The sequence below is a fragment of the Arachis duranensis genome, chromosome 3, assembly GCF_000817695.3.
Source record: "Arachis duranensis cultivar V14167 chromosome 3, aradu.V14167.gnm2.J7QH, whole genome shotgun sequence".
In the NCBI taxonomy this organism is placed as follows: Eukaryota; Viridiplantae; Streptophyta; class Magnoliopsida; order Fabales; family Fabaceae; genus Arachis; species Arachis duranensis.
This window is the reverse complement of record NC_029774.3, coordinates 3,223,244-3,250,792: the sequence shown is the minus strand read 5'-3', so window position 1 is coordinate 3,250,792 and position 27,549 is coordinate 3,223,244. Positions and strand designations below refer to the sequence as shown.

General features: G+C 32.2%; 4 protein-coding genes across 5 annotated transcripts; 3 read left to right on the top strand and 1 right to left on the bottom strand.

Moving 5' to 3' along the window:
* The first annotated feature begins 2,711 nt into the window (after nucleotides 1-2,711).
* LOC107477067 (uncharacterized) lies at nucleotides 2,712-9,531 on the top strand. The gene is made up of 7 exons (XM_021139608.2): nucleotides 2,712-2,841; nucleotides 2,982-3,184; nucleotides 3,498-3,942; nucleotides 4,027-4,386; nucleotides 4,465-4,643; nucleotides 4,740-7,583; nucleotides 7,739-9,531. Exons 1-7 carry the CDS (start codon nucleotides 2,712-2,714, stop codon nucleotides 9,272-9,274), a joined length of 5,697 nt encoding a protein of 1,898 aa, XP_020995267.2. The 3' UTR covers nucleotides 9,275-9,531.
* Nucleotides 9,532-11,075: 1,544 nt separating this feature from the next.
* Nucleotides 11,076-11,790, top strand: LOC127745604 (uncharacterized). The gene is made up of 3 exons (XM_052258541.1): nucleotides 11,076-11,299; nucleotides 11,389-11,444; nucleotides 11,538-11,790. Exons 1-3 carry the CDS (start codon nucleotides 11,230-11,232, stop codon nucleotides 11,655-11,657), a joined length of 246 nt encoding a protein of 81 aa, XP_052114501.1. The 5' UTR covers nucleotides 11,076-11,229; the 3' UTR covers nucleotides 11,658-11,790.
* A 4,680-nt stretch (nucleotides 11,791-16,470) lies between these two features.
* Nucleotides 16,471-20,310, top strand: LOC107476784 (lysine-specific demethylase JMJ30). 2 transcript variants are annotated; one of them, XR_001589705.3, is made up of 6 exons: nucleotides 16,471-17,076; nucleotides 17,650-17,859; nucleotides 18,241-18,375; nucleotides 18,468-18,611; nucleotides 19,069-19,292; nucleotides 19,771-19,905. XR_001589705.3 is itself a non-coding variant. In XM_016096683.3 (6 exons), exons 1-6 carry the CDS (start codon nucleotides 16,594-16,596, stop codon nucleotides 19,957-19,959), a joined length of 1,254 nt encoding a protein of 417 aa, XP_015952169.1. In that variant the 5' UTR covers nucleotides 16,471-16,593; the 3' UTR covers nucleotides 19,960-20,310. The 2 variants fall into 2 exon arrangements, 1 of the variants encoding a protein (XP_015952169.1); XM_016096683.3 differs by having other exon boundaries at nucleotides 19,069-19,161; nucleotides 19,771-20,310.
* A 389-nt stretch (nucleotides 20,311-20,699) lies between these two features.
* LOC107476785 (IRK-interacting protein) lies at nucleotides 20,700-23,160 on the bottom strand. The gene is made up of 2 exons (XM_016096685.3): nucleotides 22,868-23,160; nucleotides 20,700-22,376 (listed from the first exon to the last, which is right to left on the bottom strand). The coding sequence occupies exons 1-2, from the start codon at nucleotides 23,078-23,080 to the stop codon at nucleotides 20,847-20,849; spliced, it is 1,743 nt and encodes a 580-aa protein (XP_015952171.1). The 5' UTR covers nucleotides 23,081-23,160; the 3' UTR covers nucleotides 20,700-20,846.
* Between the last annotated feature and the right edge of the window lie 4,389 nt (nucleotides 23,161-27,549).

Below are 27,549 nucleotides of genomic sequence, written 5' to 3'. Positions count from 1 at the left end.
ACAACCTATGAACTATGCAAATTAATAATATACCACAAGTTGTCATATTTGTAATAAAATTTAACTACCTAAGAATTAGTATAAATAATAAGTAGTTTGACTAGCCTAATTTAATATGATGAAAGTTATTAAATAATATAATGAGTGTTAGAAAAAAAATTATAAAATTTTTGGTATGTATACAGTGTCTGCATATTTATTTTGTACACGGAGTCATTAATCACTGTTTTAGTTAGAGAGTATTAGTTTTTTTTTTAATCAAAGATAGGAGACTCGAACTCGTAATCTCTTAATTGAATATGGGAAGATTATACTATTTGAGTTATTACTCATTGGACTGAGTATTAGTCTTGTACTGTGTGGTATCATTGTATTTTTATTGATTGTTTACATAATTTAATTTAGTATTTATAGGTATTGTAAATGTAATTGAAATTTCATTTCTTAGATGTAGAGTAACACAAATTACCATTTTATATTTTTATATCAAGAATTTAGTTTGATCAAAGTGGTTATCTTCTCTTTAGAAGGAATTTATTTAAAATAAAATATTTTTTCCAATTACCACTTCATATCCTATTAGATATTTGATTAGACTGAAGTGGATATTCAATTTTATAATTTTATTATATTGTATTTTTTAATAAAATACTTAGTGTTTTTTATACAAATTTTACACTTTTGTTCACACACCGTATTTTTTAATAGAAGAGAATTCAAATATAAATTCCAAATGCTAAATTATCTATGAAATTTATTATTTTTATTAATATTTAACTAATTGTAAATATTAAATATTAAATATTAAATTTTAATAATATAAAAATAAAATAGTAACTAATATTAATAAAAATATTAACCTCCTACTATTTTTCGCTAGATATTAGAATTTTTGCATTCATTGTTTTCACCTACACCATTGTATGTATATAATAAGATCACATAAAAATGAAACAAGTTAAATGAATAACAAAAAAAATTAAAGGGTGGAAATTTAGGTGAAATTAATTTACTTTATGTGAAGTTGATAACTGCGTTTGTTTATAGAGATAAGATATTTAGACAGGGACACAGAGATATAGGATCGTGTTTGGCAGAAGAGACATGGACATAAACAATGTGTCCAGAGATACTGAATTAATGTATTTTGTGTCCATCCTCACAGAAAGGATACTGAGACACTAACAAAGGATACAACTTATTTTTTATTTTTTCTTTCATTATTCTTGTTAATTTTTCATAATGATATTTTTCATCTCAAACTTTTTGAATGAAAAAAATGAGAATAAATTGGATTTTCATAATTTGTTCTAGTTTATCACCAAATAGAATACAATAATACAAAATTTTGTGTCTCTATCCATTAGTGTTTTGTCCTGTTTTCCGTGTCTTGTTCTGTCCTGTTCTCAAAAACAAACGCAACCTAAGAGTTGTTAAATAATTTGATAAGTGTGACTAAATTATCATCTAACCACTCTCAGTTATCAACTCCACGTTCAAATCAAGTTATCAAAGACATAGACTTGTTGGAAGTTCCGCTTGTTAACTATTATGCACCTCGAAAAGGCAGCAATTATTCGCGGTGATTCGTATCAAGAAAAAGCATAATCCCACTCTTGCGATTAAATTACTACTTTTGCTCTTTCATTGCAAGCTAATAACCTAATAATAATCTTTTAACTCATTCTAATTAAGCTGCATTTGAGTGTAATTGTGCGTGTGTCCCTTTGTGAAACCCTCAAGATTATGGTCTGCATGCAAAAAATAATGTTACGTATATAAATACAATACTATATACTATAAAATATATATGATACTTCGACGGTTGTTTTTATCTTTTTCCTTTTACAAGGATGTTTAAACGTTACTATTGAAATTACATGGATGGATATACATGAAAATTATAATACTAAATCATTGGTATTTCTTCAATTCACATGATGAAGACGGATTCTTAAATGTGTTAATGGGGAATCTATGGAGGAATATTCGTATGTTCCTTTATGTGGAGACAAACGGTGATTGTATTCTTGGAATCATCGTTATTAAAATTGAGATAAAAACGTATATAACATATCAAATTTGTCAAAACTCTAAAAAAGATTGTGTCAAACTTATTTGGACCCTTGTTTTGTTTCATATATTAAAGAGCAATGCAGTGTAACGAGTTCAGTATCTTCTACTCTCTCTGACACTTTTACACTTAATTCCCTCATTAGACATTTAGAAAACTTAAATGTGTTACGTTGCATTGCATGCAAATCACTCAAGGTAGGTCCATATATATATACATCTTTTCATTTAAGCTTTTCATGCATGCACATGTTGTTCAAGATCAAAGAGTTTGTTCTGACAATGACATTGTAATTAATACAGTTAAAGTGTTCTCCAAGCTGATCAACAAGTCTTCTAGAAGATTGATAGTAGAATATTGCATTTCTTAGTTCTTATTACCACTAAGGTATGTCAACTTTATTAAGACTCTGATTTAATTTTGTCTGTGGTGTCAATCTTCTAATAATTTCTAACCATAATGTAGCTAGCTAGTATATACTTGTGATAATGTGAATTAGTTTGAGTTGATCTTCTTTTAAATGATTTTGATATGTGTTAAATACTCATAAAGGACTAAATAAGCATTTTTAGTTTTTGATATTGCATCTTTTTGCAATTGTTTGAAGGCAGTTTTGAACTAAGTTGGTTCAAGAAACATGGATCCTAAAGTAGCAATAGAGGACCAATTTTCCAAGTTGCACCCTTCCTTCCCAGAAAGCATAAGAATTGGAATAGTTGGTGGTGGTCCAAGTGGCTTATCAGCAGCTTATGCACTTGCCAGGCTTGGTTACAAGAATGTCACAGTCTTGGAGAAGCATCACACAGTCTGTTCTGAGACAATATTTGTCTATTTTTCTATTCATAGACACTTACTAAGTAAACATTGCCTAAGTGACAATTTTGACTATATTTAAATATGTACACAGGAAAAGTATATGATCTAGGTGGGCAAGTTCTTGCTGCAAGCAGTGCTCCAATCATTTTTCACTTGGCAAAAGAGACAGGCTCAGCACTAGAAGAATTAGACTCTCACAAGCTTGCTATTATCAACCCTTCCAATGGAGAATATCAAGATATTAAAGTTGCTGATGATTATGTATCTGTTATGTCACTTACATTGGAAATTCAGGTTAGTTTGTTGTCTCTAATCTCTACTGTTAGTTAAAAACTATTGAGTAAAACTATGCTTTTGCTTCTAAAATATTTTCATTTATCACTTTGAAGATTAAGATATATAGATGTCAATCTTCAAAAGATTAAAGTATCTTTCAAAGATTTTAGTGCTAAATGAATATTATTGAAGACTAAAGTCTATACATTTTATCTTTCAAGGAATACAGAATATATTTGAGGATCTAAGAATGGATTTACTTAAAAATAATATGTAGTACTTTAACTTGAAAATTAAAAAGTAATGCTTTTACTTCTCCTTGTGAAACCAGGAAAAGGTGAAGAATTCTGGTAGAATTGGGGTGCATGGAGTGAGTGACATTGCTCCAGAGTTGGCTCCAGAATATCTTGAATGTCATGGACTCAAATCTGTTCCTAAATCTGTGGCTTATGGCTACACTGCCTCAGGATATGGCTTTGTTCAAGATATGCCTTATGCATACCTTCATGAGTTCACTAGAACCTCCATGGCTGGAAAAATCCGAAGGTTTCGGGACGGATATACAAGTCTTTGGCAGAAGATTGCTCAATCACTTCCTTTGAAACTTTGCTGCAACACTGAAGTATTGACACTTAGAAGGAACTCTGATGGTGTCACAGTTAATGTCAAAAACTTAAATGGAGTTGAAACTTTGGTATTTGATAAGATCATAATCTCTGGTTCATTTCCATTGAAATATGGAAGAACTTATAGATCATTGCCTTCAACTTGCACAGGTTTGTAGAGTTCTCACATTCCATGAGTAACATTGTTTGTTTCTTTATCTGATATGATAACTAATTAAACAAATCTTGTGGCAGATTGTGAACCTGAAGTAATGGATACAAGTGATCTTGAAAAAGAATTGTTCAGCAAAGTAGAAACAAATGACTACTACACTACTGTTTTGAAGATTAATGGACTTGATCATTTTCCTGTTGGATTTTATTATTTCAATGAATACATGGAAGATCCTAGCACAATTGGACATCCGGTTGCAATTCAAAAATTTTATGCAGACACTAACATATTCTTGCTTTGGTCCTACGGCAACTCTACTGATATTAAAGGACCTGCTGTCACAAAGCTTGCAATCAAGACAGTAGAATCCATGGGGGGAGAAGTTCAGAAAGTCGTTCTTCAACGTCGCTTTAAGTATTTTCCTCATGTTAGTAGCCAAGGTATTTTGTTTATTTGATTTCTTAATTCACTTTTCCTTAGCCTAACAAGAATTCTAAATCATGGAGTTTTGAATGCAGCTATGAAAGATGGATTCTATGAAAAGTTGGAATCAGAACTTCAAGGTTCAAGGAATACTTACTATGTAGGTGGCCTTATGGCATTTGAGCTTACAGAGAGAAATTCATCTTATGCCATGGCTTTAATATGCAAGAACTTTGCAAATAACAGTGATTTGCCAATGTTTCCTTATACTAAGGTAAATTACCATTTATGTACATTATGACCAATCAAATTTTTATTTTTATTTCTTTTCCAAATAGAGCTGCACTTACAAGAAGATTGTTTTATGCAGAGTTTGTTTCCATTGAGAACTGAGTGCCAAGAAATGGATCCTAAAGAGTTAGGTGAATTGCCAGGAGTGCATTTTCCTAATTTGCCTACTTTGGATGGCTATTTAAGGCAATGGGGAACTCATCCTATCACTCAAGACAGAACACTTTACACTTGGATCAATGAAGAAGGCGCACCGGTAGGCCAGAGGACTTATGCAGAACAACATCTTAATGCATCTTGCATTGCTCATAAGCTCTTAACAAGCCAAAAGCCGGTTATCAAGCCTGGGGACAAGGTTCTTCTTGTTTATGTGCCTGGTCTGGACTTCATCGACGCCTTCTTTGGATGCCTAAGAGCTAGAGTCATACCAGTTCCAGTTCTTCCTCCGGATCCAATGCAAAGAAGTGGACAAGCACTAACAAAAATTGAAAACATTGCCAAGTCATGCAGCATTGTGGCAATTTTGTCAACAGTTGCTTATCACTCGGCTGTCCGGGCAGGTACATTGAAAAATTTTATCTCATTAACTGGGAAAAGTGGGAAGTCCTCAGCTCGCTGGCCGAATCTTCCATGGCTGCACACTGATACTTGGGTCAAGAATTCAAAAAATTTGGCCTTGAATGGTCTAGATGATCAATGTGAAGAAGCTCAGCCTGGTGATATTTGTTTCTTGCAATTCACGTCTGGTTCGACCGGTGATGCTAAAGGAGTTATGATCACTCATGGTGGCCTTATTCACAATGTGAAGTTAATGAGAAGTAGATACAGGAGCACATCAAGAACAGTCCTAGTGAGTTGGCTCCCTCAGTATCATGACATGGGACTGATTGGGGGACTTTTTACATCTCTTGTCAGTGGTGGATCGGCGATTCTGTTTTCGCCAATGACATTTATCAAGAAACCACTCTTATGGCTTGAAACTATGAGCAAATATCAAGCAACTCACAGTGCTGGCCCAAACTTTGCATTTGAGTTGGTGATTAGAAGGTTGGAGTCTGACGGCTTGGCAGAAAACTGTGTCTTTGTTAGTTGCGCATTCGGGGAACGAAAGCCTATCATTGTTGATTGGCAAGGAAAAGTTTGTTGTGGATATACTCAGCAAGAGAATGAAGATATTGACATAAGAATAGTTGATCCGGAGACATGTGAAGAGCTTCAAGACGATGGAAAGGAGGGAGAGATTTGGTTTAGTAGCCCAAGTGCTGGAATAGGATACTGGGGAAGGGAAGAATTGAGTCAGAATACTTTCAAGAACAAACTTCGCAATCATCCTGGCCGTTACTACACAAAAACAGGAGACTTGGGAAGAATCATAGATGGAAAACTGTTCATCACTGGAAGAATCAAAGATCTCATCATCGTTGCTGGAAGGAACATCTACTCTGCAGATGTTGAGAAGACAGTTGAGACTTCATCAGAATTGCTTCGGCCTGGTTGTTGTGCTGTCATTGGTGTCCCAGAGGAAATCTTATCTGCAAAGGGGATTTCCATGCCAGATGGCTCTGATCAGGTTGGCTTGGTGGTGATTGCAGAGGTCAGAGATGGCAAACCAGTTGGCAAAGATGTTATTGAGAAGATTAGGACTCGTGTGGTTGAAGAACATGGAGTTGGTGTTGCTTCTGTTAAGCTGGTCAAGCCTAGAACAATCAGCAAAACAACATCTGGAAAAATCAAGAGATTTGAATGTATCAAGCAGTTTACAGATGAATCTCTGAACTTGGTTCCACAAGGTCCACAGACTCTATTGAAGAAAACTTTGCTAAGATCATATACTACCGGAACATGTGGCGAAGGGAATACTCCGAGGCCCCGGCTAGTAAGAAGAACACTTGCAGCCAGCAAAAGAATCAGTAAGAATGACATTGTAGAATTCTTGAAGGGCCTTGTTTCTGAGCAAACTGGAATTCCAATCAACAACATCTCAGTTACAGATAACCTAACATCCTATGGAATTGATTCAATTGGTGTGGTTAAAGCAACTCAAAAGCTCTCGGATTTCCTTGGAACACCAGTTGCAGCCATTGATGTTTTCACTGCCACAAACATTCTAGAATTGGCAAACTTTTCTGAGGATCTGCTATCCAAGATTCAGCCTCAGCCTTCAAGCAATCCAACCAATGTTCCAGAAGCTGAAACTTTTTCCACTGAACTGGTTGAAGAGGTATCTACATCTAAGCGATTTGGTATCCATTTACTTCAAGTTATAGCACTTGTTTATATTTCCATCATGCTAGCCTCACCAGCTTATATATCCATCAATGCTTTCCTAAGCTTCATCCCAAGTTTCAGTATATCAGTAGATGGAATTCCCTGGTCAAATTATTTGGTTTCCCTTGCTTTAGCACCTATTGCTTGGATTCTTTGCATTGCTGTTACTTGCATTTGCATTTCATTGTTTGGAAATTCTTTCTTGAGGCCAAACTATGCTCTTTCCTCCGAAATCTCCTTGTATTCAATGGACTTTGTCAAATGGTGGGCATTATATAAGGTCCAAGAGATTTCTTCTAAAGTTCTAGCAGTTCACCTCAGAGGAACTGTGTTTTTGAAATACTGGTTTGAGATGCTTGGTGCAAGGATTGGATCCTCAGTGTTGCTTGATACAGTTGACATTACCGATCCGAGTCTTGTTTCAATTGGAGATGAAGCTGTCATTGCAGAAGGTGTTTTGGTTCAAAGTCATGAGGTAAAAAGCAGAATTCTAAGTCTCCGTGCTATCAAGATTGGCAAAAGTTCCTCAATTGGACCTTATGCAGTTATTCAAAAAGGAAGTGTTATTGAAGAAGGTGCTGAGGTACAGGCCTTACAAAAGGTTGAAGGAGGCCAGCCTGTGCTCAAGTCTGCTAAGCTTAATAATGTTGATAAGGTATGTTCTAAATAAGACCCTGCTTACAAAAATACCTTATAGTACTCTTCAAGTATGCATTTTCTATAATGTTTTCTCTTATTTTCTTGGGAATACAAAATGATGATCAATTGTCACACACTAATATCTATAACAATTTTCATATTGAATTTCAGAATGCAGAAGTTCCTAGCTTTTACCACTTTATTGGGATCTATCTTGTTAGCTTTCTCAGTTCACTAGCTGCAGCTATTACCTACTTCATGTACATATGGTTCTCCAAGAAATCTCCATCATTCCTACACTTTTCATTTGTTTGCATATGTGGTGCATTCCACTGGATCCCCTTCACCATTATTGCATATGCTACCATGTTTTCTGATGTACCATCAAATCCAATAACCTTTGCCATTTCATTTGCCGGCGCCTACTTACTTCATGGTCTTGTGCTCATAGCTCTCAGCAGCGCTTTCTCCAATCTCCTCATCATGTCCGGTATAAAGCAAAACCAATACAGAACTTGGCTTAAGCAACAAGTCACCATCTCATGCCACCTTAGATTCGCGAAGCTTCTCTCAGGAACAGGAGCCTTCTGTATTTATCTACGACTCTTGGGTGCGAAAATTGGCAAGCATTGTTCGATTAGAGCAATCAATCCCATTTCAAAGCCAGAATTAATGACAATCGGTGATGGTGTCCATCTAGGAGATTTCAGCAAGATAATTACTGGTTTTTACTCTTCCAATGGATATACTTCTGGAAAAGTTGAAGTTCGGCATAATTCAGTTGTTGGCAGTCAAAGCCTAATCCTCCCAGGTTCTATTGTCCAAAAGAATGTCATTCTAGGTGCACTTTCAGTTGCTCCAATGAACTCTATACTCCAAGAGGGTGGTGTTTATATTGGATCACAATCCCAACCAGTTATCAGAAACACAATGAATAATTCTGATAAAAATATAGAAGAGATGGGCACTGAATGTAAGGAAAATGCTAACAATTTGGCGACAACATTGCATAAAAAGGTCTCAGATAAAGTTACCTTGACCAGAACATGGTATCAAAGTTTCTCAGTACTCTTCATTCAACCCTTGATGCAAACGTTTTTGCCTTATTTTGTGGTTGGTTTATCAGTTTTTGCACCTTTAGACCTTATTGTTCACCAAAAGAATGCCACGAATCTCTCGTTGCATTGGTTTTTCCCTATGGTTTGGGTTCTCTCTGGCACTCTAGCTGCATTGGCATGTGTTATAGCCAAAAGGGTTCTTGTAGGAAAGAACAAATCTGGAGAAAAAGTTCCCATATGGAGCACAAGGATCACCATGGACAGCACTTGGCAAGCCGTAAGAACACTTGTTGGAGACTTTTTCATGGACATGACAAATGGCTCATATTTTCTTGTGTTGTATATGAAGCTGATGGGTGCAGATGTTGAAACGGATCACGAAGTTTATGTGGATAGCAATGGAGCATTGTTGAATCCTGAAATGGTGAAGATTGAAAGAGGTGGCTGTGTGGGAAAAGAAGCATTGCTGTTTGGACACATATATGAAGGTGAAGAAGGAGGAATGGTGAAGTTTGGAGATATCAAAATTGGAGAAGATGGTTTTGTTGGTAGCAGGGCTGTTGCCATGCCTGGTGTGCAGTTGGAGAATGAGGGAAATCTTGGTGCTCTATCTCTTGCCATGAAAGAAGAGATCATAAGGTCAAGGTGAAATATTAGTACTGTCACAGTTGTCCACACCAAACAACTTTCACTTGGTAATTTGTGCAAACAGTTGGTGCTCGTATTTAGAGCTACCTTAGTCATGAGATTCTACAATAAACAATTTGGGGATTTCTAACTTAGGAACTTGTTTGTATAAGTAATTTACATTATGTACCACTGTTTAATTGAGAGTTGATACATTATAGAGTGATTCCAATCGGGATCACATTGTACTATTAAGTTTGTAAGAATCTCAATAATGCTTCACCCTTCAATATATGCCAGTCCTATTCTACTTTGAAAAATAGTTTATTGTTAGCAATGAATTAAACCTCATATTGTAACTTGTAAGTAGTGTTATTTCGCCAACTAAAATAATGTTATGGATTAAACTAAGAGTTTATCTAATATATAATGTAAAAATACACGTTAATATTAATAATAATAATAATAATTATTATTATTATTATTATTATATACTTTAAATTTTAATATATGTTTTTAAGATGAGAAATTCTAGGGACCAATTATAGTATAAGCCAACTCAGCTTTGTTTTTAATTTTGAAATTCCGGAAAATAGGAGTAGTGGAAAGTTGTTTTATTTTTTTATGTAATTAGTATATTTTTCAACTTGACTACATGTACATTAAAATTAATTATTAAAGTCAAATATTAGTATAAAATACATATTAAAATACAAATATATATTAAAAATAAATTAAACTACACATATATTTATATAGAGATACATTAATAACTGATTTTAGTTTACGAATAGCATTTTTATTTTTAACTAATCAATTATGATTGACTATACCATAAGTTAGTTCCTTAGCAGAATCTTTTTAAGATACATGTTAATTAAAATTTGAAATTAATATTAACTTTTTTAATTTTTAAGTTTTTTATTTTTATTTTCCAATAAACGTATTATTTTAAAACTAAGAAAATCATTTGTTAGTTTTAATCATTACTACTGTTAGTTAACTGTTATTTTTAAGTATAAAATTCAGAAGAAAAACTAATTCAGTTAAAATAAAATAGCATCATGCAATTTATCGCATGTGACAAGTATCCTTTGCTAGTTGGAAGCTAGAGCATTGGGTTGAAGAAATTTATCAAAAAAGAGAAACATATTAATATATTAATAATATAAAATATTTTATATAATCATATAATTATAATTATTATTTTTTATGATCATTCATATAACTAATATAAAAATAGTTAAAAAATTAAATATATGGGTAAAATGTATCAAAATTAAATTCATATGATAATTAAAAAAAGAAGAAGGCGTTGGCCATTTGAAGGGTTCAACTTCAAACTTCAAAGAGAGAGTGAGAGACACAGAATAGAAGAAAAAGGAGTAGCAGCACGGCAATGGCGTGATGAAACTGGGCCCACCCAAAATGATTGGAGGTGGGCCCTCACTAAAACAAACCAAGCCTTTCTAGCCTTCCTACCAATAGAAAAGAGCCACGTGTCCGTTCATTTCATGCCGCCAACAATCCTTCGAGGATGTCCTTCCGACACGTACCTGACTATCAAACGTCCCGTATTACCTAGGAATAGTGTTCAGCCGCGTAGCAACTAAAAATGACACGTGGCCCAAAGTTTTCCAATTTTACCCCTAAAAAAATATCTCTTTCAATTTGTAGTTTTGGAACATCAAGAGACCTAAAACCGTAAATTCATCTCCAATCACTGTGGAAAACACTAATTTCTACAGAACCCATTTTGCCCCCGTTCCTTACACAGTATCAACATCACATCCCTGAAAAGCATCCCCTTATTTTTTGCCCCAAAGAAAGGGAATAAAAAAAGAGGTTTAAAAAGGAGGAATTTTCAAAAAAGACACAACAAAAAAAAAACCTTCATTTGTTCTGTGCTGTCTAGTAGTAACGTTTGCTACTACTACCACCACTTTGAAGAGGTCGTGTCTCTTCTCATAAAAAACAATGTCTACAAACATGGCGATGATCCTCACTTTGGTGATTTCGTTACTCTTTGCTCAACCCTCTACCTCAAGTGAGTTCAACAAACACTACTCACTCTTCACTCTTCACTCCTTTTTTTTTCTTTTCAGGGTTAAAAAATAATTATTGTTTGATATTCAGGTCGTGTATATGGAACAAACTTGGCAGGAGGCAAGACCATATCAACAAGCATAGAGGTAAAAAATTTATATATATGCCATGATGATTTTAAACTTTCAAATTTTTGAACACTTCTTGTCCATAATTTTTTAATTATTATTATTATTTAGGTTGGAAGATTTGGGAATGGAGCTGATCCTAGTGTTGGAAGAGTAGTAGAAGATTCAACAAGAAAAGTCCCAACGGGACCTGACCCTCTTCATCACAACAACAACCCTTTAAGCCCTTAATTAAAGTTAGCTACTAATTTTTTTATTAAGTAAAAGCTTAATTTTATTATATATCTCTCTTTGATGGTGAACACTACTGATTATTATTATTATATTATTATTAATTAGTATTCTGCTTGATGTACATTTAGCTAAATGGCTTCTAAGGCATGTTTTGTGCAATATGGTTAGCTTGCTTGCTATTGTAAATAATCAGAAATAGATATTGTAGAACACATGAAAAGAATATTAATTAGTAATTAAAACCAATGAATGGTACAATTAGTATTAATTGTTTTTTTTCCTGGAATAGGTATGGACTGAGAATGATTAGTGATGTTGCGTGGCTTGTACAGTGAATAGGAATAGTAGTGGAAATTAAAAGGTCACCTGCAAATTAGTACAGTTCTCAGAATTGTTCTTTTGTTTCTTTCATTTTTTCTGAAATATCATCTTCTGGATTTGGTCCAGCTTTTCCACCGCCATCAAATACAAGTGACAAATTACAACATCATTTCCTTCAATTTCCAAAACTTTTTTTTTTTTCGAAAAAATATATTTTACTACCTAAAATTAATTCAAAATCATATTAACTAAAATTTTAATTTAACTCTTATAACCTTTTAATATTATAATCTTAAATTAATTAATTGATTTTTTAAAAATATATACTCTGATAATTTTGTAGTTTATATTTTGTTATAAATTGACACGTGAAGAAGATAGTATATATATGTCACGAATTGTTAGATAATTTGATACATTTGATTAAATATATTTGACTAATTAATTTAACAGTTCATAATATTTTTATATAAAAATATTTTTATAAAATCAAATACTTTGTTATAATTTTATATTTTATGTGTTCAATTTATTCTTCTAATAATTTTATGTAAAATTTTGATTTTTCCAACCTTTGTTATAATTTTATATTTTGTGTTCAAATATGTACAACGTATCCATGAAGATTTAATTGTTGTCACTCATGAAGTTATGATAACACTATTACTATATATATGGAATATTTATTTCTGGAGAAAATATAAATGGTACGGACTCTTTTGATTTATGAAGAATACGTGAAAAATCTTGGACGAGATCGAAGACGGAGTTTTGATATCTTGAAGAAAGCAACAGCCTCTTAGAAAATATATCGTTTTGGTAATCATGTAAATGATATTTATTATTATCTGCATATATAACATCAATAATCAAATATTTCTTTAGTAGTAGTATTATTGTACAAAAGAAAAAGACACATCACTCATGAATGTGGTTCATTCATTCGCTAATAATGAATGAGTAATAAATGGACACCGTGTCCCGTATTGTGTTCTCCACTACCTTAATATTGCAATGCTAGCATGTCGACAAAAATAAGAAAATAACAGCAAATAAGAAAATATCTTTGTACCTGAAAATAATAATAATAGGTATATATAAATATTGATATGATATCATTGTGATTTTGTGAAAATGTAAAACAAGATTCACATACATATATATATATATATATAGTTCAGTTTATTATGAAAATATAACTATAATGTTAACCTACATAAAATGTTTTTGAGATTGTTAGTTCCAACTTCCAAGTTTGCCACCCCTGGCCTATATGTGAAGTTTAACTTCTTTTGGTCCTTTCGATGTAAGGTAGCGTTTGTTTTGAGGTACTGAGACAGAGATTGAGAGACTGAAACTCAATATTATGTTTGTTAATTCAGAGATTGATACTAAAATTTCTGTCTCTGTTTTAAAAATTTCAGTATTTCAGTACCTCCAGAAAGTAAGGACACAGGGGACTGAAATTTTTAGAGATGGAGACTGAAACTTTAATAACATTTTATACCTAAAATACTTTCATTTCAATTAATTAATTTCAATTTTATCCTTTGTGTAAATTAAATTAGAGTTTTATTCTTGTTTCAATTCTTGTCTCCCATTTTACACCAAACAGAATATTGAGATTTATTTCAATTTCTGTCTCTTAGTCTCTATCTCTCAGTCTCAATTTTTCTGTCTCTATCTCTCCACCAAACGCTAAGAGTTTAGAAGTATAAATTTCTTTAGTTATATTGCTTAGTTGATGAATTATATATCTCAATTTTTCTATATATAATAAGTTTATATTCTTTTGGACTAAGTTAATAACTTATTATTTTCAATTGAAATGAAGACATTTATGACTTAACAAACAAAATGTGTTATTCACTTTATTTCAATACCCAAAGTTAGATACTCAATCATTTAAATTACCATAAAAATGTGTTTATGCATAATTCAATTTTCATGTGATGCTTTATATTAGTTGGTGGTATCAAATAAGGTGCAGTATTGCACATCCAAAGCAGCTTCTTAAATAATCTTGACTAGACTAGGCCATCAAACTGGTGAGTTCGGCTTTGTTTAGGTCAAGCTTACATAAACTCGTGAATTAAAAAGTTAATTATTTTAAGTTTGTTTTATTCACGGATCGTAATATTTTCAGCTCATATTATTTATGGCCATTCTGATGAGTTAAATAAGAGTTAATTCGAGTAAAATGGTTAAATTTGTCTTTGAAATATAACTTATTCTTAAAATTAATTTTCGAAAATTTTTTTTAATCAAAATTGTCCTTTAAATATTTTAAATTAATCGATTAGTCTTTCTATCATTTTCTTTGTTGGCAGCTCTAAAATTTATTAATGTGACACATTAAGTGATACGACAAAAGAGAGTCTTAATTGAATATTAGTATAATAAGTTCATAAAATTAGATCAAATCAAAACCTAAGTGATGAAATAACTTGAGGTATTAGAATCCCTCAAATTGAGGTTGATTTAATTTAATTTGATAAATTTATCATGTTAACCGCCAATTAAAATTATCAGATATGTGCTACCGTGTCACTTAATGTGTCACATCAATAAATTTTGATGTCATTTGTAACGAAAGTGACAAAATAATTAAAATGACTAATTTAAAATATTTAAAAGACGAATTTATTTAAAAAAAAATTCCAAAAACTAATTTAGAAAGTGAGTAATCTTTTTAAAACTAATTTGACGATTTATTCGAGCTAACTCGTTTACACTTTTATTCTAGTTTTTAAAAATAATATTTTGATAAAAAATATTACGTTTAGATAAAAATTTTAAATAAATAATATCCTTTTAGTTAATAAATTAAGTTTTCAGGGCCAAATCATAAAAAATATTGACTGAAATTTTTTTAAATTTAAAAAAAAAATAAATGAATCACCCGTTTAATTTGTTATGAGTAAAGTATCGTTTTTGTCTCTAACGTTTGGGGTAAGTTTTAAAATTATTTCTAACGTTTGAATCGTCCTATTTAAGTCCCTAACGTTTTAAAATTGACTAAATGTTATGCTGCCGTTAAGAATTTGTTAACGGAATTGACAGCGGGACAAAAATGAGACGACTTTGAAACATTAGGGACTTAAACAGGACAAACACGTTGGGGACAAAAACGATACATAGAAATAAATTTTAATTTTATCCTTTGATAATATCAATTTTTCACGTTACATAGTTATTCAATTATTTTTTAATCACGTCTAAGTAAATTACATTTAATCACATTAATTTTATTCTAAAAAAATTTATTTTTTATATTTTTACTCTTAGAAATATTTACTCATCATAAAATGCTTGTAGAATGACTAGTACATAAACTTGTAGGAAAAAAATTGATACATATATAATAAAGTAATGCAATTCTAATCATTTTACAAACATTTCATGATGAGTAAAAATATTTAAGAGTAAAATTATAAAAAAAATTATTTATAATCAAAGTAATGTGATTAAGTATAATTTACTTAAATATGATTAAAAAATAATTGAATAACTATGTATCATAAAAGATTGATATTAGTGAACGATAAAATTAAAATTTATTTCATGTATCGTTTTTGTCCTCAACGTTTTCGTCCTATTTAAGTCCCTAACGTTTTAAAATCATCTCAATTTTGTCCCGTCGTCAATTCCGTTAACAGATTTCTAACGACAAACGTTAAGAACTTAAATAAGACAATTCAAACGTTAAGAATAACTTTGAGACTTATTCCAAACATTAGGAACAAAAAATAATACTTTACTTAATTTGTTATTTATTTGAATTAGTTAGATTAAATATATTTAACTTAAAATTTAAATAGACTCTATTTTAAAAGCAAATTTTACTTATTTAAATAGATAAATGAAGTGACCTAATAAATTTAGTCTATTTTAACCTCTGTTCTTAAGAATTAAAGCATGTCTTGCTAGAAAGTTCATTCGAATTCAAATCCTAAATACGACTAAAAAATTGTGATATAAAACCTATAGGGAAAAAAAAAGGGGGTGGTGTGTCTTCAACACACAAAAACAAAACAAAAACAAAAATATCTCCATTTCCACTGTTCATAGGAAAAAGTAGAGGAAAAAAATATCTCTCCATTTCCACCAATTTATTTGTACGATAAAAAATCATTTAACTTGTATTAAATTAATTATTAACGTAAAGATATTTTACATGAATTTTATATTATTATATTAATAAAACGATTATATTTCATATTTATCAGTTGGATCATTATTTAAAAGAAATAACTTTATTAAACATATATATATATATATAAATTATTATTTTTATATTTTAATATATTTTTATACGTGTTATTAATTTAAAAATTGATTTTTTATGTAGACTAACATGAATTTTGTATTGGAAAACAGTGTGAAATTTTTTTATAAGATTTTTTTGGTGGGTATAAGATGAGATTATATAAGAGTGTGAATTAATAATTTAGAATAATTAAGATTTATGAGTCCAAAGATACTTAGAGAAATATCTCAAAGTTGTGTCCAAATATCAATCACTTTTTGGTACACTCAGACACACACCACAACACTCCTATAAAAACCACGCGCCGGAGCTTTTCTCTCCACCGCGTCGCCGCCGCAGACCATGTCGTCAACCACCACCCCTCACGGTGGAGATTTCGACACGCCGACACTGGACATGGAGTCAGCGGAGCTCCTCCAAACCATATCGGAGCACGGCGGCTACGCCTACGTGAGAATGGCATCGCTGGCGGCGACCGGTGACGTCCGGGCCGCGGAGGCGGCGCTGGAGATGGCGTGGGAGCAGCTGCACTCAGGTCCGTGGCAGTCGGTGCTTCCGGTGTGGCGCGACGCGTACTCGATGGCATGCCTCCACGTGGCAAGGCACCACAACGGTAACGGCGAGTTCAAGGAGGCGCTTAGGGTTCTTGACATGGGGATCATCATGGGAGGGACGCTCCTCAGAAAGGATTTGGACTCTGCGATAGAGAAGGTTTCAGAGAGAGCCAACAGTTCCCGTAGGGTTTCTGAGGGAAGCTTCGAAGAAGGTTCGGTCAACAACTCCGAGCAACGAAGCCTTGTTCATCCGGAATTTCATGTGTCTCAGGTGAGGTCCTTCCTCCAATTTTTATTTATTTATTTATTTATTTTCATCATGTTCTTGCAAATGTGCATTATTTTAGTCTTTGAGAATTTAAAATGATCAATGTAGCCCTAAAACCATTTTGCAGCTAAAATAACTGTCAAATACAATGTAAAAAAATAAATAACAAAATAAAAACTGGTGCCAGAATGGTGGTAGTTTACACAAGGACAATCGTGCTATTTATTTTTCTAATGTGAAATTGGTCTCTCTGAACCCCTTAAGGGGAAGTTACTATTGTGTTTATACGATGTTTAGTGCTATACTTTACAAAACGTATAGGTCCCTAGAGTATTATTGCCTAAATTTTAGGAAAAAGTCAATGTATAATTTTAGAGATAGAGAGGAGAGTAGGGTTGAATTTCACCAAATCTTAGTGGAATTGAGTGTAATAATTTGCCCTTACGTATATAGCGTGAACAATTGAATACAAATCTTGGATATTAATCCTTTAGTTTGAATACAAATTACGAAATTCGGCTTTACATTTGTGATATGGCTTTTCTAATGTTTATGTTATAGCATTTTACTCTGTAGGTGCTCCAACTTTTACCTATCAAGTCCCTTTCTTCTAAGATTGTGGAAAAGAGATCTGGTTTGTCGCTGGACAAGTTCTTGAAAGATCATTACCTGGCTGGTACACCGGTTATCATCAGTGATTGTATGGTTCACTGGCCGGCCAAGACAAAATGGAACAACATAGACTATTTGCTGAGAGTTGCTGGTGATCGTACAATTCCCGTCGAGGTAATTGCTCATCTTCCATTTATAGGTAAAACTAAAATAAATATCTTGTTGATGATCCTTTGTACCAACTAGGAATTTTCATGCAAATAATCTATGTGCATTGCATATGGTCCATTTGTATACTCTGTTTTTCTAGGTCCCAAATTGCCTTGTTCAAAATTTCTAGGACCATTTTCAAAGTTCCCTGTTATGCATCTCATGCTACATGCATCGCAAGCTAGACTGTTGAAGTTATTTAGCTGTCTACAGGAATTCCACAGCCAAACATGTAAACACACAGAGGGTGGGGGTTTGGAGTGGAACTTATGTATGTATCATACATATTTTTTTCAATATCCATAAATATTGAAAGAAAAAGGGTAAATGCAAAATTCTTTGTAGGTTGGCAAGAACTATTTATGTACAGACTGGAAGCAAGAGCTAATCACATTTTCAGAGTTGCTTCAGCGTATAAAATCCAATGGTGGTTCTCCAGGGGGTCCTACATATCTTGCCCAGCATCCATTATTTGATCAAGTACTTATAGATGAATTTAGATTGTTTCCAATTCAGACTTTTCCCATATTGCATACTAATAATGAAAGTTAATGACATTATTGAAATGGCAGATAAATGAGCTTCGGAAAGATATCTTTATTCCTGACTATTGTTTTGCCGGTGGAGGGGAGCTAAGATCTCTTAATGCTTGGTTTGGTCCAGCTGGAACAGTAACGCCATTACACCATGATCCACATCATAACATACTAGCTCAGGTAACTTATTATGTCATTTATATACTTGCATTACCAAGGTGATGTTTGTGATCTGTGAGATTTGCTTTTCGTGGTAAAAAGAGGGAAGGGAAGGTCTTGATTTTCACTCTTCAAACTCTTCCCTTCCCTTCTGAACTCCAACTAGAATCACACCCTAAATAAAGTTGTCTTCTGGTCTTCTGGATCGTTGGGATGGACTTGTTGATGTGCCTCTCGCTATTTAAAGTATGATTTTCAGACTTACTATGGTTCATTTTAAGAGAAACCTTTAATATATGTGGATGATATCGGGGTTTATGTAATATCCTTGTTATTTAAATTGTTTGAGGAAATGTTCCTTTTTATTAATGGAAAAGAGAAAATTGCCTCATCTATAATTCATACTAATAGACATATTGTTCCAAGGATTACTGTGCACCACTTTGAATGTATTTATTGTCATGCTCTATACTTTCAGGTTGTTGGGAAGAAGTACGTTAGGCTTTACTCAGCATCTTTGTCTGAGGAACTTTATCCCTACTCGGAGACAATGCGTACCAATTCCAGCCAGGTATTTTGTTTGTTGAACTATATGACTGATTGACCTTCCATGCAGTCTGCTTATGACTTTTGCTTGGAAGCATAGCACTATGACTGCATCCCAATCTGAATGGCTGAAAACTCTAGAAGTATTTCATTAATGTAATTCTCTTCTTTTTTGTCCTAACTTTTCTTTTTCTCTTCTTTCTCTGTTCTCACATTATGTGTCTGAGCTTTTATCCTTGCACAGGCCACAGATTGCCCTGGCAGTCAAGTGATGTACTTGCATTTTTTAACCGCAGATCTACTACGAAAATGGATAATTGTGAATGAAAATGTTCCTTTTGTAAATCCAATGCTTATTATTCATTAGACTTCTGCTACAAAAACGTAATATAGAATTTGGATTGGATGGGGTTGTAGTATATAAAGAAGGATTTCCATGTTGATTTCCAGTCAATCGTGCTAAATGTGTGTATGGAAAATAAATTTTGTCCATGAATCTTCTATGTTGCATAATGGATACAAATATATCAGGTGTTGGTAATTCTTTTTCTTATAATTTAATTTGTGTTTATTATTGTTGATATTTCGAAAATATGTGTCCCCATGTTGATTGGAATTATCTCTTTGTTTGAAGGTTGACTTAGATGACATAGATGAAAGGAAGTTTCCTAAAGTGCAAGACTTGGAATTTGTAGACTGTATTTTAGAGGAAGGTGATATGTTATATATCCCACCAAAGTGGTGGCACTATGTGCGGTCCCTAACTACAAGTTTCTCAGTTAGCTTCTGGTGGAGTGAGGGTGAATGTTCAGATGCACCCTAATGTGGCATCACTTTGATGTTCTAGAATTTCATTCTTTCTTAGTGTAAGAACTGAGCTTGTTCCTCATGCATAGACATTTTTTGGCACTTGGTTCTGGTTCTCATCTTAATGATGAGAAATATTTGAACAATTGACTTTGCATCAAATGCTGGGTTGAGTCACCATTGAAAGATGCAAAGTGAATATGCCTATCATTGCACCAATGATATAGTATTAAAGGACAAACGTGTAATAGAGGTCCCCAATTGGGTGTTATGCACTCTAATGCCCTTAAATTATTGATCATGAAAGTGTGTGAAACGCTGTACCAAACCTAAACTAATCTAATATTTTATTGATTGACGTTAAGCATACTCTCCATCTGTACTTAAAGCAACTAGTGCGTAGTATTAAATTCCTAAACTAATCAAGCTTTTGCTTTTGCTGCAACATCGTTTCTGGCTATATTTTCTGTTAGGAACTTTAGAAAGCTTCTTTTTATCTGATGATGGGAAAAGATAATAATGAAACACGTCGATTTCTGAGTTCCAACTGAATCACAGATGATTTTTCCACTTTATTTTTAAGGGAATGTTTGTTTCATTAATTTTTACCCAACAATTTTTTTTTTTTAGTTAGTATAACTGAAAATCCAAATTACTGTGTTGAGAAAATTTGAAAGTTTCATCATCACATTCAGTTTCCTAACATGGTTATTGTACATTCTTTATGACAGAAGTGTATACAGTAATATACTAATATGACATACATTTGACTGAATATTAAATCAATTTGAACAAACCATGGATACATTTAGCTACAGTTACCGAAAATGACACAGATTAAATAAAAAAGCAAGGGAAAAAAAAATTCAATGTGAAAACAAAAACTATTTCCAAACTGTTAACTTAGGCTACAGATTTGTACCTGCAAATAACTTTACACCTCAAGACCCTATCCTGAACAAAAAACCCTGGCATCACCATGATCTTAACCCTGCTTGGACCCTGAGATCTTGGACACATATCTTCCATGTAATGAGGATCAAAGTTTCTATTTTCTTCAACCCTTAAAATTCCCAATGGTGGATTGAAAGAAAATGCAAGCAAATGCATCAACCACATGCATTTTGCTGCCACAAAGAAAGATTGAAGGAGTTGTTCAGGCCAAGGTCTAGTCCAATTTAGAGTTGTGTTAATACAACTCATTTTTTGGTCACAGAACTTGCTAAACTCTTCACTGTAGTACTTTGTTCCCTTTCTTAGTACTTCATTCCAGCTCAAGTTCCTAAGGGAAACAAATGATGAGAACTGCACTCGCCGATCCTGCTGCGGATCCAGCAGTTTTGGGCAGCCATTCTTTTGGAACACGCAATTCTCGAAGTCTTGGTAGAGACATTGGTTTATGAAAGCTTCAAAGTGGTATAATACTGCCTTGGAATACTTGGCACTCAAGGAAAGCTTATATGGTTGAAGAAGCAAGTTCAAATGTTGTGTCAAAGATTGATCAGTTTCGTCGATGTTGTTTATAAGAGTCTTACAGAACTGCTTTACTGATAATCTTGACTCTGATACTATCTGCAAGAATCCTTCTACCATTGCTTCCTCGCTCACCGGCATCAAATTTCCTCCCTTTTTATCAAACTTTTTCTCCATTTGAGGATTATTGAGCTGTTGTTCACAAAGATGCTGAGAATCCCTTGCTTGCATTGCTTGCCTTAAAGCTTTCTTAAGCTCCTCACAATAACCCTCCAAGTACTCCAGTTTCTGTTTCAGCTCGCCGAGCGAAGACCTCATCTCAGAAACCTCCATTAAGGCCACATCTCTATTCTCATTTGCTTCCATCAACTCTTTCTTCAATGACTCAATAGACATGATTCCCAAGTCCTTAAGAACCTGAGAAACATCCTCAGATTCTGCGCGACTCGGGGAATTCTCATTCTTATTAGTCTTTTTCTTTAGCCGAGGAAACAACCAAGAAATCATCCCCTTGCTTTTCTGTTGAGATTGAATAGATGAATGAGAATCCGTGACCGGGACAACACTAGTGGAACTCTTGCTGGTCCTTGCAGTCTCAAATTCGCTTGTTATGACAGCCGGCTTACATTGATTGCACGACGATACAGAATTGAAGTCCTCCAAACTGTTTCTTCTACACTGCAAGTATTCATTGGCAGGTGATGATGCTTGAAGAACAGTTATGTGATTTGCACAAGAACTGGTTGCAGATTTGCTATCATCAGCACCTGGGCATATGTGAGATTCTATGTTGGCAAAACCATAAGGAAGTCCCTTTCTTGAACTTGAATTCTCCTTGTAATATGGTACAATTGCTTCCATGGTGTGTTCTAGAACATTCTCATCCCAACTATCTGAAATTGTCAGGCTTTTCAAGTGGTTCTGATTATTGTAAGCTGGTAGTGGATCATCCTCATAGCTCTGTCAATGATTTTTCCAAATTTAGAAACCCATCATCAAAATTGAAAAAAAGGAGAACAAAAGAAAGAGGATATTAATTTTGAAGTTACACTAATTATCTCATAGATATTAAATTAGAAAAAAAAAGAAAAGAAAAAGAAAAAGCGAAGTAAGGATTATGTATATAACTACCACAACAGTGGGGCATGTTCTTTTGATAAGACCAGAGTGTCAGAATTTATCAACATCACAAGTGACATAGTTCAAGTCTTCAAGAGAAAAGAGAATGATAAGTAGTAATAAATCATAAAACCAAAACAAAAACGAAATCTTGTTTATAATTATTGCTAATTCCATAAATTCTAACACGAAGAACAGAACAAACACATTTCGAAAACACTGTCAAATTACTTTGAACAAAATATCTTTGATAGCATGAATTTGTGCATACCCAATTGAGAAAAAGAAGAGAAGAACAAAAAAAGAAGGCAACTTTACGAATTGGAACATACTGGGGTGAAAACAGGGTAATCATGAGCAGAGAAATGAGAAACAGGGCGTGAAACAGGGGAAGGTGAAGGGAATCTAGCATTGGATGTGGTGTTCCCTCTCATCAAAGTTGCATGAAGTGCTCTTAGCTCCACAGCTTTGGCTATGGCGTTCTGAATTTCCTGCCTTGACAATTCAGGGTTTCCATTCTTGTCGTTGAAAGCAGTTGAAGCCATCAAAACAGAACACAACAGAGTGGAACATGAACAAATTCTCACAAAGATAATAATATGAATATGTTATTTATATGTGCGCACAAGATAATAATAATAACAATTTATTGAGGAGCAAAAAGAATAAAAGTGGGGTTAATAAGTGTTAAATAACGGTTGGATTTTACTTTAAAGGCTCTATCTTTTTGTTATTGCCAACAGAAAATTCGATTTGAGAAATTATTAGGAAAATTGATACTCTTATTTTTAATAATAGTATTCTACACATGATATTTTTTGTATATATGAATTTATTACACTATCTGTGGATTGGTCAAATTGATAAAAAGAAGTGTTTTATCTAAGTGTATTTTTTCAGTGATCAATAATTTTCTTAACGATGTGTTTTCTTTATTGATTAGTGACTGTACTAGTTTGTGTTAAGTTGTAATTTTTGTTGTGTAAAAATAAATATTAAATTTTGAGAGCTAGGTCCTAAAGTTAGAACCTTGGAGAGCCAGAAAAAATAGAATTGAGATACCCCAAAAGTCCAACCAATTTTTGTCTTGGTTGGAAATGGAAAGTGAGCATGTGAAGAGTAAAAGAAAAGGAATTTTAACACTACTTATTATGTGGAGTGTAGCAAAGTGTGTGAAGAAGCTACTTTACCAAATTGTCCACATATTCCCAAAAAAAATATGAAATTACAACTTTAGGAGGAGGTTGTGGTGGTGGTACCACTGTTTCACATGATTGCTTTTTGGTACTAAGCATATGAAATTCCATGCCACTATGTTCCACACCACCACCACCACCACCACCATATCCCTTTGCTCAAGTAATTTCAGCTTTTAATTTTATTAGGATATTTGTTTTGGTGCTCTTCTTATGTACTTGTGTAATCATCACACTGAATGTCATTCAAGTTTATGCAATAGTTTTGTCTTCTAGAACTTTGTTCACTTATTCTTCAATGTAGATTCACTACTTTTTATTTTTTTTTCTATTTCATTAGTGAAATATTTTCCTAGTTAAGTGACAAGATATTAATTTAGAATCTATATTAATCATGATGTGTGGTTTCCACTCAAACCAGATTGTTGCTGAAAAAAAAAGTGTAATTATGATATAGTAATTAAAAAATATTATGTGTAAACTAAAAGTTAATTACTAATTCAATTATACGTGTGTTATCTCATATGTTGTAATATATATTTTGTATTTTAACATATATTTTATATAAATAAAATTTAATAGTTAATTTTTTGTGGATATATTTATAATATTAATAATAAATTATATAATTTGTTCATTCTATTTTTATTTATGTATTTTCAAGTGTTTTTTGTTCTTGTGTATCAATTACTTCGTCCCTTGAATTTTCCTCTCTATTATTCAAATGATGCCTAATGCACAGTGTAAATTTAAGATCTTAAACAATCTATTATTTGAGAAGCTTCAAAGAAGAAAATAACTTATTTTGATTTTCTTTTTTAATTCATGGATTTGAATTGAACTCAAACTAGACAATAATAAAAGCTTTTAGTTCACTCAAATTGCAAAGTAACTTTCTTCTTTATTTTTTCCCCACTTTTGCGAATCCCAAATTAAATTATGAAGGTTACTTTGGATGTGGTCAACATTGTCTAATAAAAAAAGAGAGTAAGAATAACAATGAAGCGTGCAAGGTGCAGTTTTTTTCGGCAAAAAAGAAAAAATAAATGAAACGTTCCAAAATGTTGACACTTATCAATTATCATACATAGGAGACAGAGTGTAAAAGAAGGGATCAAGTGTTCAAGTGGGCACTCCCTACCAAGGCAGAGAAAATTAAAATTTTAGGTGAATTCAAAAAAGTAAATTAAGTATGTAAAACGTAAAATTTTAACCAGAAAATTTAAATGATAAAATTGTCAAACTTAGTAAAAATTTTGTAAAATTGATTGACTAATTTAAAATCATAATATCAAAAGATTTTAAGAGTTAAATCGAGATTTTAACTATTATGTTTTCTACTATGTTTTAAATTTACATAAAAGCCCATCACATGCCATATATAAATAACTAACTTCCTTAAGGGTACTTTTGAAATCGGAGAATCTTCAAACTTTCTAAAAAAAAATTAAAAATTAAGTTCTTCACTATGCATTTTTTTAATTAGTCTTCATCACTATGTATTCTAGTATCTTTAAACAATTGTTATACTATTTAAAACAAATTCGAGTATTTTCTGAAAGAATAATTATAGAAAATTAATTTTTGATCAGTCAATATTAATTATTTTTTATAAATTATTTTTTTAACATTTTTAGTTAAACTCTAAATGCTTAATAATTTTTTTTAACTTATAACATTTAGTTTAAATAATCTCTATGCAAGATGATCAGAAATAAAAAAATTGAACTGACAAAAAATATTTTATAAAAAGTGATTTAATGATATAATGAGATTAGTCAATTCCAGGTTAAATACTTGACATGAGATCTTATTTGTTTATTTGATAAAGAATTCTTTACCACTCTTCTTACATGTGAAAGTCATATATAATGTTATGGGAAACTAAGATCCCTCAGCCAAAGCTTAGGTGGAGTTCAGTAAGATTTTTCAAACTACCACATGATAAGTGTCTTTTCTTGCTTGATTTATAGCATTTGTGGACAATGCTTGAATTAAATTTTGTTTTTATTATGTACAGTGATAGTGATATTGATAGGGCTCAAAGAATGTCACAACTTATTGAACAACTCTTATAAGTATAGGTAGTTTAAAAGCCAACTCATTAGGACATTGATGTTTTTGGTTCTAACTGTAGAAAAGGATCAATGAAGTGATTGAGATGTTTTAGTCTTCTAACAGATTAAATAATTTTGATCCTCCCACCAAACAGATAATAGGATTCTTTCTCTATTGTTTAATTATTTTCTATTTATGTACTCTTCAAAATGTTCATCATTTTATTGTTTTGCTTAAATTATCATAAAATTAGTCAATGCTTTTTGGATTTGGTTACTACTTCTACAGAATAAATTAAAACTTTCCTGAACAATGTTTTTCAGACAAGCATGCATAGGAGAATAAATGACAAATATTAACATATTAAGATAGACCTCTCTTAAAATAATAAATGTCCCTTAAATAAGGAAGAAAATTAAAGAAGACTATGCAAGCATGCATAACTACCTATAAGGCTATAAAACCAATAATAAATGATATTCTGATCATAATTTGATATCTACCCTTTATTCTATAAGTAGTTCAATCTTAATTACAAATCAATATAATCTGAAATTCTGAATGGAAATAGTCAAAACTCAAAATATAATTCTGCATTCTCATTTTATAAATTATGTTATTACGTATATATAAAAATTCAGCTACTAAATCAATTATTCAATATAGATAAAATACATGTTGAAATATAAAATACACATTGAAAGTATGTGAAACAACACATGTATTTATTTATACACACATATATACTATAACTGATTCTTTTGGTACAAATAGTATTTTTATCATTTTATATATATACAAGTGTATTTTTACAGAAACTCTGTATAATGCTGTGTTTCTACTTCATCAAAGGACTGAAAATTCAATGCTTTGTTGGTTTAAGCAGTGGAACACTTATGTCTCTTAAGCAAGCTTTTGAGTTTGAATTCTGAAGATGAAAATTAATAAACATTGGATAATTTTACTCATGATAGAGGGGATGATTTGGTTAGATAGAACTAAGTCAGAGTTTAATAAATTTGTAATTCAAATAAAAAAATGGGAACAAAATAGATTTATCAGAGCACAATAGGGACTAATAAATAATTGGAAGGTCTATATCTTCTTAATGGCAAGTTTAGTTTATTTTTATGTACCCTAAAATACGTTTTGAATAAAAAGAATCTCTTTTTTAACTTTTTGTTCAACCATGATTTGAGATTCTCAAATAGAAAACCAACTATATAATCTATATATGCTTAAATGACAAATATTGTAAATGTATAGTAGTGCTAATCTAAGGTTGAATACACTATAAGTCACCTTATAAAAGAGTTTAATTTAGGGAAACTTTTCCCTTGACATCATGTGTTTCTGTCTTTATCAAAGGGGGACCAACATTTATGTGTTACTTCCTCTATAAAATGGGACCAAAATAAGATACATCATTGTAAATAGGGATCAATTTAGGTGTAAGGTTTTTCTCAAGGAAAGCTATATTTATGTCTGTTCTTCCAATAATTGATTTCATTGGCAAGGAGAGTAGGGGACACCAAACAAACCCTTAAATAATAAGTTGGATGAGGGAAGCCCTATGATCCCACACTAATCAAATTCAAACAAAACAAATCCCTTAACTTCTCTTCATAATACAACTCATCATGCATACAACTTTACTTAATTTTGCTATCATAGCCCTTGCATGGTTATGAATTATATCAAAGTTAGCCCCTCTTTGGAGAAACAAGGACAAATAAATATGGGACCAAATTGTTCACAGC

Excerpts from the sequence above, each read along its gene's own strand:
- LOC107477067 (XM_021139608.2), top strand. The coding sequence starts at position 2,712 with ATGGATCCTAAAGTAGCAATAGAGGACCAATTTTCCAAGTTGCACCCT. Across the intron at positions 3,185-3,497 it reads CACTTACATTGGAAATTCAG|GAAAAGGTGAAGAATTCTGG; the intron begins GTTAGTTTGTTG and ends TTGTGAAACCAG. Across the intron at positions 3,943-4,026 it reads ATTGCCTTCAACTTGCACAG|ATTGTGAACCTGAAGTAATG; the intron begins GTTTGTAGAGTT and ends ATCTTGTGGCAG.
- LOC127745604 (XM_052258541.1), top strand. The coding sequence starts at position 11,230 with ATGTCTACAAACATGGCGATGATCCTCACTTTGGTGATTTCGTTACTC. Across the intron at positions 11,300-11,388 it reads TGCTCAACCCTCTACCTCAA|GTCGTGTATATGGAACAAAC; the intron begins GTGAGTTCAACA and ends TTTGATATTCAG. Across the intron at positions 11,445-11,537 it reads CCATATCAACAAGCATAGAG|GTTGGAAGATTTGGGAATGG; the intron begins GTAAAAAATTTA and ends ATTATTATTTAG.
- LOC107476785 (XM_016096685.3), bottom strand. The coding sequence starts at position 23,080 with ATGGCTTCAACTGCTTTCAACGACAAGAATGGAAACCCTGAATTGTCA. Across the intron at positions 22,377-22,867 it reads ATTACCCTGTTTTCACCCCA|AGCTATGAGGATGATCCACT; the intron begins GTATGTTCCAAT and ends AATCATTGACAG.
- LOC107476784 (XM_016096683.3), top strand. The coding sequence starts at position 16,594 with ATGTCGTCAACCACCACCCCTCACGGTGGAGATTTCGACACGCCGACA. Across the intron at positions 17,860-18,240 it reads ATCGTACAATTCCCGTCGAG|GTTGGCAAGAACTATTTATG; the intron begins GTAATTGCTCAT and ends AATTCTTTGTAG. Across the intron at positions 18,376-18,467 it reads AGCATCCATTATTTGATCAA|ATAAATGAGCTTCGGAAAGA; the intron begins GTACTTATAGAT and ends TTGAAATGGCAG.